The sequence below is a fragment of the Lissotriton helveticus genome, chromosome 10 (assembly GCF_964261635.1).
Source record: "Lissotriton helveticus chromosome 10, aLisHel1.1, whole genome shotgun sequence".
Classification (NCBI taxonomy): Eukaryota; Metazoa; Chordata; class Amphibia; order Caudata; family Salamandridae; genus Lissotriton; species Lissotriton helveticus.
In genome coordinates this window covers 658,269,152-658,283,328 of record NC_136071.1, presented here as the reverse complement: position 1 = coordinate 658,283,328, position 14,177 = coordinate 658,269,152, and the positions used below count along the sequence as shown (strand labels likewise).

The window sequence follows — 14,177 nt, the reverse complement described above, 5'->3', positions numbered from 1 at the left end:
CTCCACCGATGCACCCACCACACAGCTCCACCGACACAGCTCCACCCACCACACAGCTCCACCCACCACACAGCTCCACCGAGGCACCCACCACACAGCTCCACCGATGCACCCACCACACAGCTCCACCGATGCACCCACCACACAGCTCCACCGATGCACCCACCACACAGCTCCACCGATGCACCCACCACACAGCTCCACCGAGGCACCCACCACACAGCTCCACCGAGGCACCCACCACACAGCTCCACCGAGGCACCCACCACAGCTCCACCGAGGCACCCACCACACAGCTCCACCGAGGCACCCACCACACAGCTCCACCGATGCAGCCACCACACAGCTCCACCGATGCAGCCACCACACAGCTCCACCGACACAGCTCCACCGATGCACCCACCACCCAGCTCCACCGATGCACCCAGCTCCACCGACACAGCTCTACCGATGCACCCACCACACAGCTCCACAGATGCACCCACCACACAGCTCCACCGAGGCACCCACCATACAGCTCCACCGATGCACCCACCACACAGCTCCACCGAGGCACCCACCATACAGCTCCACCAAGGCACTCACCACACAGCTCCACCGATGCACCCACCACCCAGCTCCACCGAGGCACCCACCACCCAGCTCCACCGAGGCACCCACCACCCAGCTCCACCGAGGCACCCACCACCCAGCTCCACCGAGGCACCCACCACCCAGCTCCACCGACACTGCTCCACCAATGCACCCACCACACAGCTCCACCGATGCACCCACCACACAGCTCCACCGATACACCCACCACACAGCTCCACCGAGGCACCCACCACACAGCTCCACCGAGGCACCCACCACACAGCTCCACCGATGCACCCACCACACAGCTCCACTGATGCAGCCACCACACACCTCCACCGACACAGCTCCACCAATGCACCCACCACCCAGCTCCACCGACACAGCTCCACCGATGCACCCACCACACAGCTCCACCGATGCACCCACCATACAGCTCCACGAGGCACCCACCACACAGCTCCACCGAGGCACCCACCACACAGCTCCACCCGATGCACACAGCTCCACCGACACAGCTCCACCGATGCACCCACCACACAGCTCCACCTACACAGCTCCACCGATGCACTCACCACACAGCTCCACCGATGCACCCACCACCCAGCTCCACCGATGCACACAGCTCCACCGACACAGCTCCACCGATGCACCCACCACACAGCTCCACCGATGCACCCACCACACAGCTCCACCGAGGCACCCACCACACAGCTCCACCGAGGCACCCACCACACAGCTCCACCGAGGCACCCACCACACAGCTCCACCGATGCACCCACCACACAGCTCTACCGATGCACCCACCACCCAGCTCCACTGATGCACCCACCACCCAGCTCCACTGATGCACCCACCACCCAGCTCCACTGATGCACCCACCACCCAGCTCCACTGATGCACCCACCACCCAGCTCCACTGATGCACCCACCACCCAGCTCCACCGATGCACCCACCACACAGCTCCACCAACACAGCTCCACCGATGCATCCACCACCCAGCTCCACTGATGCAACCACCACACAGCTCCACCGACACAGCTCCACGGATGCACCCACCACCCAGCTCCACTGATGCAACCACCACACAGCTCCACCGACCCAGCTCCACCGATGCACCCACCACAGAGCTCCACAGATGCCCCACCACAGAGCTCCACAGATGCCCCCACCACCCAGCTCCACCGATGCACCCACCACCCAGCTCCACCGATGCACCCACCACCCAGCTCCACCGATGCACCCACCACACAGCTCCACCGATGCACCCACCACACAGCTCCACCGATGCACCCACCACACAGCTCCACTGAGGCACCCCCCACACAGCTCCACCGAGGCACCCACCACACAGCTCCACCGAGGCACCCACCACACAGCTCCACCGAGGCACCTACCACACAGCTCCACAGACACAGCTCCACCGATGCACCCACCACACAGCTCCACCAATGCACCCACCACACAGCTCCACCGATGCACCCACCACACAGCTCTACCTACACAGCTCCACCGATGCACCCACCACACAGCTCCACTGAGGCACCCACCACACAGCTCCACTGAGGCACCCACCACACAGCTCCACCGAACGACCCACCACACAGCTCCACCGATGCAGCCACCACACAGCTCCACCGATGCAGCCACCACACAGCTCCACCGACACAGCTCCACCGATGCACCCACCACCCAGCTCCACCGATGCACCCACCACCCAGCTCCACACCGACACAGCTCCACCGATGCACCCACCACACAGCTCCACCGAGGCACCCACCACCCAGCTCCACCGAGGCACCCACCACCCAGCTCCACCGAGGCACCCACCACCCAGCTCCACCGAGGCACCCACCTCCACCGACGAACCCAGCTCCACCGACACACCCACCACCCAGCTCCACCGACACAGCTCCACCGATGCACCCACCACACAGCTCCACCGATGCAGCCACCACACAGCTCCACCGACACAGCTCCACCGATGCACCCACCACACAGCTCCACCGATGCACCCACCATACAGCTCCACGAGGCACCCACCACACAGCTCAACCGAGGCACCCACCACACAGCTCAACCGAGGCACCCATCACACAGCCCCACCGAGGCACCCACCACACAGCTCCACCGAGGCACCCACCACACAGCTCCACAGATGCACCCACCACACAGCTCCACAGATGCACCCACCACACAGCTTCACCGAAGCACCCACCACACAGCTCCACCGATGCACCCACCACACAGATCCACCGATGCACCCACCACCCAGCTCCACCGATGCACCCACCACACAGCTCCGCCGATGCACCCACCACACAGCTCCGCCGAGGCACTCACCACACAGCTCCGCCGAGGCACTCACCACACAGCTCCGCCGATGCACCCACCACACAGCTCCACCGATGCTCCAACTAAGCTCCACCAATGCACCCACCACACAGCTCCACCAATGCACCCACTAAGCTCCACCGATGCACACACCACTCAGCGCAACCACAGCATCACTCAGCGCAACCACAGCATCACTCAGCGCAACCACAGCATCACTCAGCACCACCACAGCATCACTCAGCGCAACAGCATCACTCAGCGCAACCACAGCATCACTGGTTCAAATATGTTCTTTCAATGTTTCAAGCTGTTTTCAAGCTTTCATGCTTTATTACAAATCACAAAAAAAGTTAATATTTCACTTCTGTTATTGGATTTTCGTCACTATAAAAAACACTGAACATAATCTTCACAAAAGTTATTTACAAAAGTTTAAGCTATTGCCATTACAAATTAAATACATTATTTAAGTATTAATTATTTAAAAAAATTAAAAGCCATTGTTATTTGTAATATCAATACATCTAAGTCACGTAAATACAAAACATGTTGCATTACAAATGCTATAGGTATTTGCAAAAGTTATAACTATTGGCATTGTAAATTACAAAGCTATTAATTTAGCTATTTTAAAAAATAACACATAAATAAAAAAAAATCAATTTTAAGACCAAGAGCTCAAACTTCCCTAATGCGAGCCCTATTGCATTTCCAATGCTTGTTCCTGTTGCGCCGCTCCCAGCGGGAAGGGGTTGGTCTACCTGATATCCACCTATATTACAAGGCTGCACAACTCCGCATACTGGTCGAATGGTCGCAGGAGTCCGGGAAGCATTGGCTCCATATGGACCGCAGTGTACTTTGCAGGACAATATGGGTCCTAATCTGGCGTCCGAAACGGGACAGACCCAAAAACGCCTACCTTAGCACTCCTACGTGCACCACCCTATGAGTTTGGGACTCCGTAACGAAAGATGACAGCTGGACTACATTCCCTTCGCCCTTTACTCCACTCCACTTCAACCCAGCATTCCCTCCGGCCTTTCAGGAGGGACCCTTCGACGCCTGGCGGGAGGGGGGATGTCTTGACTTGACCCACCTGTTCCACAACTACGATCCCCTTGCTTTTGATAACTGTAACAGAGACTATGGTGTGGGGGATTCGGAGCGCTATCACTATACTCAGTTAATGCATTGGGCACTCGCTCCCCAGGTCCGCGAAGGGGCTACCCGTCCCTTACTAAATTCGAAGCCTTCCTTACCAGATCCTCTTCTATGAAGGGTGTAATTTCGTTTCTGTACAAATTTCTCCTCTCCACTACACTCTCCCCTTGCCCGAGGTACATGTCCATGTGGGAGGGGCTGGCCCAACGGAACATGGCAGACGAGGAGTGGGCTCACTTGTGGTCTGACATCTTTAAATTTAACCAATCCACAGACCTACGAGAGGCCCATTTAAAAACAATGATGGACTGGTACCTATATCCCTACAAATATCTCGGATATTCCTGGGTTCCTCAGACAGATGCTGGCGGGGGTGTGGCCTGCTCGGAGACTTTCGGCACATCTGGTGGGACTGCCCAACCATTCGGCCTTTGTGGGAGGAAATTTTGGCACAGATGAAAGATATGCTTGGATACCCCATCCCCACGTGCATGGCAGAAATACTTCTGGGTATCCGAGTCCCTATGTTAGAACATCAGACCAGGGCTGATAAAAGAATAATGTGGCTTAGTATAGGAGCAGCTAAGATTACTATAGCAGCGGCATGGAAAAGGAAGGAAGCACCAGCAATATCCTTGTGGCACTCCCGCCTCTGGAAATTGCTAAGCCTGGAACGCATGTTTGACATCTTTAAGGATGCTTTTAAGAATTTCTAGTTCAGATGGGGTCCGTGGTCTCCTTCCTTTCACGGGGTCTTCAGTCAGCAGTCTGCCCTGCTTCATTATGGGCTCTACATCTCTTCCAACTTTGAGCAAGCCCATCTAGTGCGGGCTAAATCCAGATTATAAGAGGCCACCACCAGGGTGGGTGGGGGGTGGAGATTGGGGAAAGTTTAGTTAAATCAGTAGTTACTTTTGTATGGCTGTTAGTTTTTTCATTGCTTAGGCCCCATACGGGGAGAGCTCCGCTATGCTAACACCTACCGTGACTTTGACTCAAAAGTGGCATTGTCAAGAACACTGAAGCTGACCGAGAAGACGGCGGAGAAACTATGGGCTGCTACTGACATTCCTTCTCGATTTGTATGCTCTATGTACCCATACGCTTTAGAAACTGTACCCTCCAGTTGAGCTCTGTGTTGGGATAGGCGTACGTCGACACGCAAAACAGGTTCTTTTGACGTGTATCAGTATGTTGGCTTATAGTCATCGCTCCCTTGCGTGGGATAATGGGCGGATTGTGGCATGTGTTCTTACTGAAAAACCAATAAAAATATCTTTGACAAAAAAATAATTACATAGCCAGGAAGGCGTACACTGGGATTTCTCTATGGCAGGTTCAGAAGAACGTACATCTAAAAAAAATATGCATAAATAGTTTGTAAAGAGAAGAGTTAAGAATAATGTAGGTTGGAAAATGTGTTAGAGAGCATGGCATTGTAGCTGATATACTTAAATATTTATGGGATTTGTTGATTAATAATTAAGGGTGTAGCATGGCTTCCAAATGAGAGACTTGATTAGCTATGTCTAATCTGCTGACTCTTACATACAGTACTTGTGTTTCAGAGAACGTATATTTATACGACTGTGAGAGGAGCTTCCTTAGAGCTGTGATCCTGCCCACCCCAACCTGTTTTCAAAACACACACTAGCAGTAACTAAATACTTGGTGCTCAAACCCAACTCTGCTTTCGCAATCCGATTGCGTTTCTATGTGAAAACCCTGCTCATGGCGCTGTTCCCCTGCTTGACATTCTCACAATCACTAATGCTGGATCACAAGTCGGATCTGAACTCCCCAACCGGCAAACACCATTGTAGCTCCGTGAAGGGTCTATTTTCTGTTCTTTACTCTGGGTGTAGAAATGTACTTGAAATTAGATTAGTGTGCTGCTACTGTAAGACCATGATCTCTTATTTTGTAGCCTATTTTTTTATATTAAGGCTTACCTGGCAGGTTTTTATTCACTGTGTTTTTTTTCTTTTTTCATATACCTTCTATGTTTGTATGTCCTAAGTGGTGTTTATGCTGCTTACTGCATATTTCCTGATCTGACTTTTTCTATGAATTGCTTCTCTTTTACATTTTGTTTTTCTGTTTACTACACGTCTCTAGAGTGATGTTTTGCCGACTAATCTTGTTTTCTACTGTGTAAAAATATTTTTTAATAATTCATGAGCTTTGTAAAACTTGCTGTTGCGAGTTCGTTGCCTTGCAGTTTTTTCAGCATCTGCTTTTTCAATTCTTAATTTAGGAAAAGTTCGAAGCACAGCATTCCGAAGGCTATAGACAGATCTCTGCACTAGAACATGATCTAGCACAAACAACTGCAATTAAGGATCAACTGCAGAAATATATCCGGGAACTGGAACAATCAAATGACGACTTGGAAAGAGCTAAAAGGTTTGTGATTATCTTGAAGATCCGTTGACTGAACAGGTGTGAAGTTTAACTTTCTGTGTGCAGTCCCACTTAGAAATATCAATGCCTAAGCCTATAAGGGCCAAAAACAAATTTCCTTCTGCAGTAGAGCGAAGCCTCAAGCGCAGTTAATTTTAAATAAAGTTGTATATGATGGAGGGAACGACTTTCCAAGCTGAGACCCCCAGTTCAGAGCTGATATCTATTTAAGGTGTCATTTGTGAAATTACATGGTTTATAATCCTGGCTCCCTCCTCCTTGTGTGTCCAGCTCAAATCACTTAATTATCTGTTGTCTCCCTTCCACTGGCTACTAAGGTTCAAATTGCTTAGAAATTGCGGAAAGCTGGCTCTGTATATACTATACCAAAATGATGTATAGTGTGCACAGAGTCCAGTGGAACCCCAAAGGTAGCCAGAGGTTAAAGTAGATAGCACCTTACTCTCTTTCTAGGTCTCGACCTAAAGCATTGCTTTAGCAATGCTTGTTTGTCGAGATTTCTAGTAAGCAGTCTGAAAAGTCTGCCAAAACGGCGGATTAGCCACAGTTCATGTGATCTATGCGCGTGCACAAACCAGCCACGTCACAAACCACCATTTGTCTGTGCCTCGCATCAGACTTCAAAGGCATGCGCTCCCCCGCCACAGCAATGCTGAGAGCTTGTTTTTTTTCTCACCTCACCACAGTGGTTGTATCCGTGTTCCTCCTTTTAGCAACGCTTTATCTGTAATTATGGCGGCTGCGTCTTTCGCGAGGCTTTGCTTAACTTTTATTCTTGTTTCTCTCTCTCTCTCCACAGTGCTTGTATCCGTGTCCCACCTTTCTGTTCCTTGCATGTTCTTCCTTTTCTGCTCTACCGTCCCCTGACTCAACCCTCTCTTCACCCACTAACCCTCTCGTCACCCCTCACCTCAACTAACCCTCTCTTCGCCCCTCACCTCAACTAACCCTCTCTTCGCGCTATCAGTGACAGTCATGTACTGTATGGCAGGCAGCCTTCGTAGCACCCTCACACAAGCCCCATGGTATGGACAGCGCCTTGTGGTAATGACAGCTGCACTCTCGGCGCTTCACAAAGCGTCACCACCGCAGTGTGCAGTGGAAGCCACAACACTCAGTAGATCGTGCCTAGAGGCAGTAACCAAGTACACTGTGCAGTAGCAGCTACTCTGTTTCAGTGTGCAGTGTACTACTACCTCACAAATGCACTGCAGCCATCAAGGAGACCGCTAGTCACCAAGCACTGCGCTGCTGCTGGCTTCGAGGCACCTAGGCGAGTGCACATGATGTCACTCAGTCACACTCTCCCCAGCTTCCTTTCACATACGTCTGCCCTTCTACTCCGTCCCCAAGCTGAAGACAGTAAACAGGGGGGTCCTCACTCCTCACCAGGCAAAGTTCTGTAAATAACTAGCACAACAGTAGCCCCCCCCCCACACACACACAGCCTCCTGGCATCGCTAAACACTTATAACTTCCCAAAGGCCACTGCACTCTAACCAAAACGAAGCGCGAAGCTGGCATCTGGTCTGCTTTCGCCAGTGCGCGCTCGGCCTCACTTCTTGCTCCCCCTCTTACTTTCGTTATCGCTCACACCCCATATGCTCGTTCCCTCCCACCCTTCCTTTGATGCCAGAGGGTTTTGGAATGCGGATTATGGCCAGTGCGTGTGCCTCACCATTTGCTCCCCCGCCCCCCCCCCCCCCCCCATCAGACTTCAATGGCTGTTGCTCCCCGGCCCCTCCACCCTCCCCCATCAGACTTCAGAGGAATGCACCCCCTGCTATCTTGTTCTTTTAGCCCTACACTCGCCATGTGTTAACTAAAGCTCACCAGTGGGCCTTTTGCCCCTCACTAAAAGCTCCTCTCCTCACGTCTCTTTCTCGCTCTCGCACCCATACTCTTTCTGTTACTCCTTGCTCTCTTTATCTCCATTCCTCCCCTGTAGTTCTCTCTCATTCGCACGCTCTCCCTCACTCTGCCCGTAACATCCCTCTCGCTAACCTACTTTCCCTTTCAATGCTGAATATTGAAAAATATAAGCAGTCGCCAGGTGTTTTTAACTCAATTTTTTTCACTTTCGACGTGCGCACCTCTTGTGTTATTTTTTTTCTCCTCCTACCCCTCTCTCTACAGTCTACATCTTTCTTGCTCTCGCACCCACGCTCTTTCTGTTACTCCTTGTTCTCCCTCCAAGTCCACCCTCCAACTCCAAGTCCACCCTCCAACTCCAAGTCCACCCTCCAACTCCAAGTCCACCCTCCAACTCCAAGTCCACCCTCCAACTCCAAGTCCACCCTCCAACTCCAAGTCCACCCTCCAACTCCAAGTCCACCCTCCAACTCCAAGTCCACCCTCCAACTCCAAGTCCACCCTCCAACTCCAAGTCCACCCTCCAACTCCAAGTCCACCCTCCAACTCCAAGTCCACCCTCCAACTCCAAGTCCACCCTCCAACTCCAAGTCCACCCTCCAACTCCAAGTCCACCCTCCAACTCCAAGTCCACCCTCCAACTCCAAGTCCACCCTCCAACTCCAAGTCCACCCTCCAACTCCAAGTCCACCCTCCAACTCCAAGTCCACCCTCCAACTCCAAGTCCACCCTCCAACTCCAAGTCCACCCTCCAACTCCAAGTCCACCCTCCAACTCCAAGTCCACCCTCCAACTCCAAGTCCACCCTCCAACTCCAAGTCCACCCTCCAACTCCAAGTCCACCCTCCAACTCCAAGTCCACCCTCCAACTCCAAGTCCACCCTCCAACTCCAAGTCCACCCTCCAACTCCAAGTCCACCCTCCAACTCCAAGTCCACCCTCCAACTCCAAGTCCACCCTCCAACTCCAAGTCCACCCTCCAACTCCAAGTCCACCCTCCAACTCCAAGTCCACCCTCCAACTCCAAGTCCACCCTCCAACTCCAAGTCCACCCTCCAACTCCAAGTCCACCCTCCAACTCCAAGTCCACCCTCCAACTCCAAGTCCACCCTCCAACTCCAAGTCCACCCTCCAACTCCAAGTCCACCCTCCAACTCCAAGTCCACCCTCCAACTCCAAGTCCACCCTCCAACTCCAAGTCCACCCTCCAACTCCAAGTCCACCCTCCAACTCCAAGTCCACCCTCCAACTCCAAGTCCACCCTCCAACTCCAAGTCCACCCTCCAACTCCAAGTCCACCCTCCAACTCCAAGTCCACCCTCCAACTCCAAGTCCACCCTCCAACTCCAAGTCCACCCTCCAACTCCAAGTCCACCCTCCAACTCCAAGTCCACCCTCCAACTCCAAGTCCACCCTCCAACTCCAAGTCCACCCTCCAACTCCAAGTCCACCCTCCAAGTCCACCCTCCAACTCCAAGTCCACCCTCCAACTCCAAGTCCACCCTCCAACTCCAAGTCCACCCTCCAACTCCAAGTCCACCCTCCAACTCCAAGTCCACCCTCCAACTCCAAGTCCACCCTCCAACTCCAAGTCCACCCTCCAACTCCAAGTCCACCCTCCAACTCCAACTCCACCCTCCAACTCCACCCTCCAACTCCACCCTCCAAGTCCACCCTCCAAGTCCACCCTCCAAGTCCACCCTCCAAGTCCACCCTCCAAGTCCACCCTCCAAGTCCACCCTCCAAGTCCACCCTCCAAGTCCACCCTCCAAGTCCACCCTCCAAGTCCACCCTCCAAGTCCACCCTCCAAGTCCACCCTCCAAGTCCACCCTCCAAGTCCACCCTCCAAGTCCACCCTCCAAGTCCACCCTCCAAGTCCACCCTCCAAGTCCACCCTCCAAGTCCACCCTCCAAGTCCACCCTCCAAGTCCACCCTCCAAGTCCACCCTCCAAGTCCACCCTCCAAGTCCACCCTCCAAGTCCACCCTCCAAGTCCACCCTCCAAGTCCACCCTCCAAGTCCACCCTCCAAGTCCACCCTCCAAGTCCACCCTCCAAGTCCACCCTCCAAGTCCACCCTCCAAGTCCACCCTCCAAGTCCACCCTCCAAGTCCAAGTCCACCCTCCAAGTCCAAGTCCATCCTCCAAGTCCAAGTCCATCCTCCAAGTCCAAGTCCATCCTCCAAGTCCAAGTCCATCCTCCAAGTCCAAGTCCATCCTCCAAGTCCAAGTCCATCCTCCAAGTCCAAGTCCATCCTCCAAGTCCATCCTCCAAGTCCATCCTCCAAGTCCATCCTCCAAGTCCATCCTCCAAGTCCATCCTCCAAGTCCATCCTCCAAGTCCATCCTCCAAGTCCATCCTCCAAGTCCATCCTCCAAGTCCATCCTCCAAGTCCATCCTCCAAGTACACCCTCCACCCACCAAGTTCAAGTACACCCTCCACCCCTCGGGGACACCACCACATCATCACTCAGCACCACAACAGCACTGTCCTTGCTTGCTACCAACAAGCATTGCCATAGCCAATAGGACTCGCATTAGGAAAGTGTAAGCTATTGGCTTTGTGAATAACAATGCTATTAATTTATATTTTCAAAGGCAACATATATTAAAAAAATGTGTCATTTACTATACCAATAGCTCACACTTTCCTAATGCGAGACCTATTGCATTGCAAATGCTTGTTTTGTGGAAGTACGGGCGAGCAGTAAGGCTTTATCAAAGGTTAGTGTTAAGCATTTGTTGTACACACTCAGGCAGCAAATGTCACACACTCAAAGACTGAACTCAGACCAATTTGTTTGTATCAAAAATATTATTTAGGTATTTTAGTTCTAAAACCGAGCCTCGCCTGGTGCAGGTAAGTGAAATAAATGCTTTGCAAAATCTTATGCAATGTTTTTACAATTGAATGCATGGTTCAAGTGCAGTTGGTTGAATTGCATGTAAGTCAGTGTTTCGAAATTACTTTGTACGTTACTTTTTAAGTTACTTTTGCTAATCAGTGTGATATGCCTAGATATCATACTGAGACATCTCCAAGACAAAAGGTAAGTAAATCAGTTTTTGTAAAGTTGCAGTTTTTCAAGTTTTTATACAAACAAACTCCACACTTAGAAGAATTGTGTAGAAAAGCAGTCAATGCAATCCTATGGAAGGAAATGAAATTATTGGTTAAAGGTAAGTACACGTTTGTGGTAGTTGGTATTCTGGGGGTAGAACCAGGGTTGAGGATGCTCTCAGAACACCCATCCTTGTCATTAGGGCAGCCGGGTGCCAGGTGCAGAGTGCTGAGGCCCAATGTTATCCAATAGGGGATAGGGGGCCTCCGGTTGGTGGCTGCTCACGAGCAGGCACAAGGTGGCCTGCTCGTTGCCAAAGGGGGATCCGAGTTAGCACCCAAAGTACACCTGCAGTGGCGTAGGGGCGGCAGGGTGCTGGTTTGGCGTTAGGTGCCCTGTTTTCAATGGGGATACTCGATTTTGGTTTTTAGCTGCAGGCTCGGTCCAGGAAGAATTCTGGGAGGAACCAACAGCTGGGCAGGTAAGTTGAAGGCCTCAGGTTCTTTTCTCCAGGGCGGCTAGATGCAGGGGTGTCTTTTGAGGTTGGATTTCACCTTACCCGACCACTCACAGTTTGTGGGGGGGGGTCCTCTGTGCAGCGGTTGCAGGCGACATTGGGGAGTCCTGTAGGAGTCAACCCAGGGAGTGCTGGGGTACCTACCAGGGACTGGTGGGCCACTCTGATTCGGGCCGTAGGCAACGGGTGCATTGGTGATTCCAGTCATCTGGTTTATTGGTCCTCAGCAGGCTCATAGTCTGTCTTGGGAGTTTCTTTTGATCAGAGCTGCTGTTCACAGGAGATCCGGTCCTTGTTGAAGGCAGTCAGTCCTCCTAGGGGTTCTGGAAGTCGCTGGCTGCAAGACAAGGCGATTTTTGATGCAGGGTCTCCGGAAGCTGCAGGCGGGTTAGTAGGGCTGGGGCCAAGTCAGTTCTTCTCTGCAGTCTCCTCTGCTGGGCGTCTTCTTTGGTCTTTCTTAGGTTGCGGGAATCTGTTTTCTTGGTTCAGGACTGCCACCTAAATACTGTATTTAAGGGGCGTTTTAGGGGTCTCGAGGTCAGTAGCCAATGGGCTACTGACCTTAAGGTGACTATCCCCTTTGTGTGCTCACCCCACGTGGGGGAGTGGGCACAATCCCTAATCCTGATTGGAGAGTACATACTATCTGCAGAATGGCAGGCACTGAAGAGTGGGCTTAACCTTGCCTCCCCCACCTGAGGGGTCGGGTTGACAGAGGTGGGCACAGCTTCTGGGCAGTGCTAATTTTTCCAGTCTGTCTTACCGCCAAAAAGGAGGGGAGACAGGAAGGGGGCCTGCTCCTGATAGCAGGAGAGGCTGAGGGTTGCATTATAAAGATGGCAAGGCCTTTGAGGCTCCCCTGCCACAGATGGCTCTTTCTGGCCTGGGCGAGGTGTGACCACCTCCGCCCAGGAAAGGCTTTGTTTCTGGGCTCAGGTAGCGAAGACTCCCACCTCAGGGGTTCAGAAACATGTCTCGTGGTGGCAGGTTGGTGTGTACCAGTTTGGGAACCCACCAGAGGCTGGTTGTTTTTCAGGGGGCATCTCTGAGATGCCCTCCGAGTGCATTTTTCATTAAATCCCACACTGGTATCCGTGTGGGCTTAATGTGCTGAGAAGTTTGATAAACTTACCGAGTGTGCAGTAAAGCCATTTTTAAATGTATCAATTGTTATATTTATTTTTTGATATTGATTTACTACATTTTTTAACTATATTTATTTTTAGATATTTTTTTTTAAATTACATTACATATTCTTAATATAAATTGAAAAAAGTTTTTAAAAATATTGAAAATCTTTTTTATATATATATTTTTTAATATATTAATATTATTTTCTTTTTGGGGAGTCGCGCACCCTAAGTTTACCTTTCTCGATCACTGCGCAGAACCGAGCCGCCATTTTAGGATTGTTGTGTAGGATCCGCGTAGGGTGTGTGATGGGTGCGTATTTTCCTGCGCGATCGCTATGCCACCCGTACGCGACTCCAAGCGCATATGCGACATACGTATTACGTTACATGACGCTCGCACGCTTCTGCGTGACGTCATATACGTGTTCTACGCGATCGGTGCGTGACTCCCGCAAAATATTTTAATGTCTAAAAAGGGATATATGTGTATTTAATATAAATATTAAGGCAAGACATCTGAGCTAATCATAAAAATATTATTCTTGTAGTTTTAATAAACTTATATTACTTTTAAATGCAATTTCACAAAGTCGCTCTGGGTGCCTGCTGCCTGTGCGCACCCTACGCGAACCCCATGTGACCAGAAAAAGATTTGATTGGTTCATAACACTTCCTATTCTAACTATTGAAGGACCCCACCCATTTCAATCATTCTTCTTAGACCTTCTTTGGAGCAAAATTCTTCTGAGAAGAACCTGATTTTTTGGTGATTGCACACCTGATTTTGATTCTGATTAAAAAACAATGGCTTCTGCACAGCAAGAATCATCTGATTCTGAACATTCCAATAACAAAGGATTTCTACCGGAACCTGCACCCCCAGAGAGGTATACTTCCATCGTCTGGAAATTTTTTACATTTCCTGAAGGACAGAAGAAAGTGAATGCTACCAAGGTCACTTGCAAAATCTGCAAAGCTGTACTCTCATGTGGAGATCCTAAGAAGTATTCTTGCGGGACCGCTAGTATGCTAAAACGTTTAAAATGTCTACACCCTGTTAACCTGGCACACGAGGAGTGCAGAAGACTCCGGG

At 51.4% G+C, this 14,177-nt stretch overlaps 1 protein-coding gene across 1 annotated transcript in view; it reads left to right on the top strand.

Moving 5' to 3' along the window:
- Positions 1-14,177, top strand: part of NDE1 (nudE neurodevelopment protein 1) — a 178,921-nt gene that overhangs the window by 67,517 nt on the left and 97,227 nt on the right. The window contains exon 4 of the mRNA XM_078663189.1: positions 6,333-6,481. Within this exon, the coding sequence (XP_078519315.1) occupies positions 6,333-6,481 (149 nt within the window). The remainder of the gene's footprint in view (positions 1-6,332; positions 6,482-14,177) is intronic.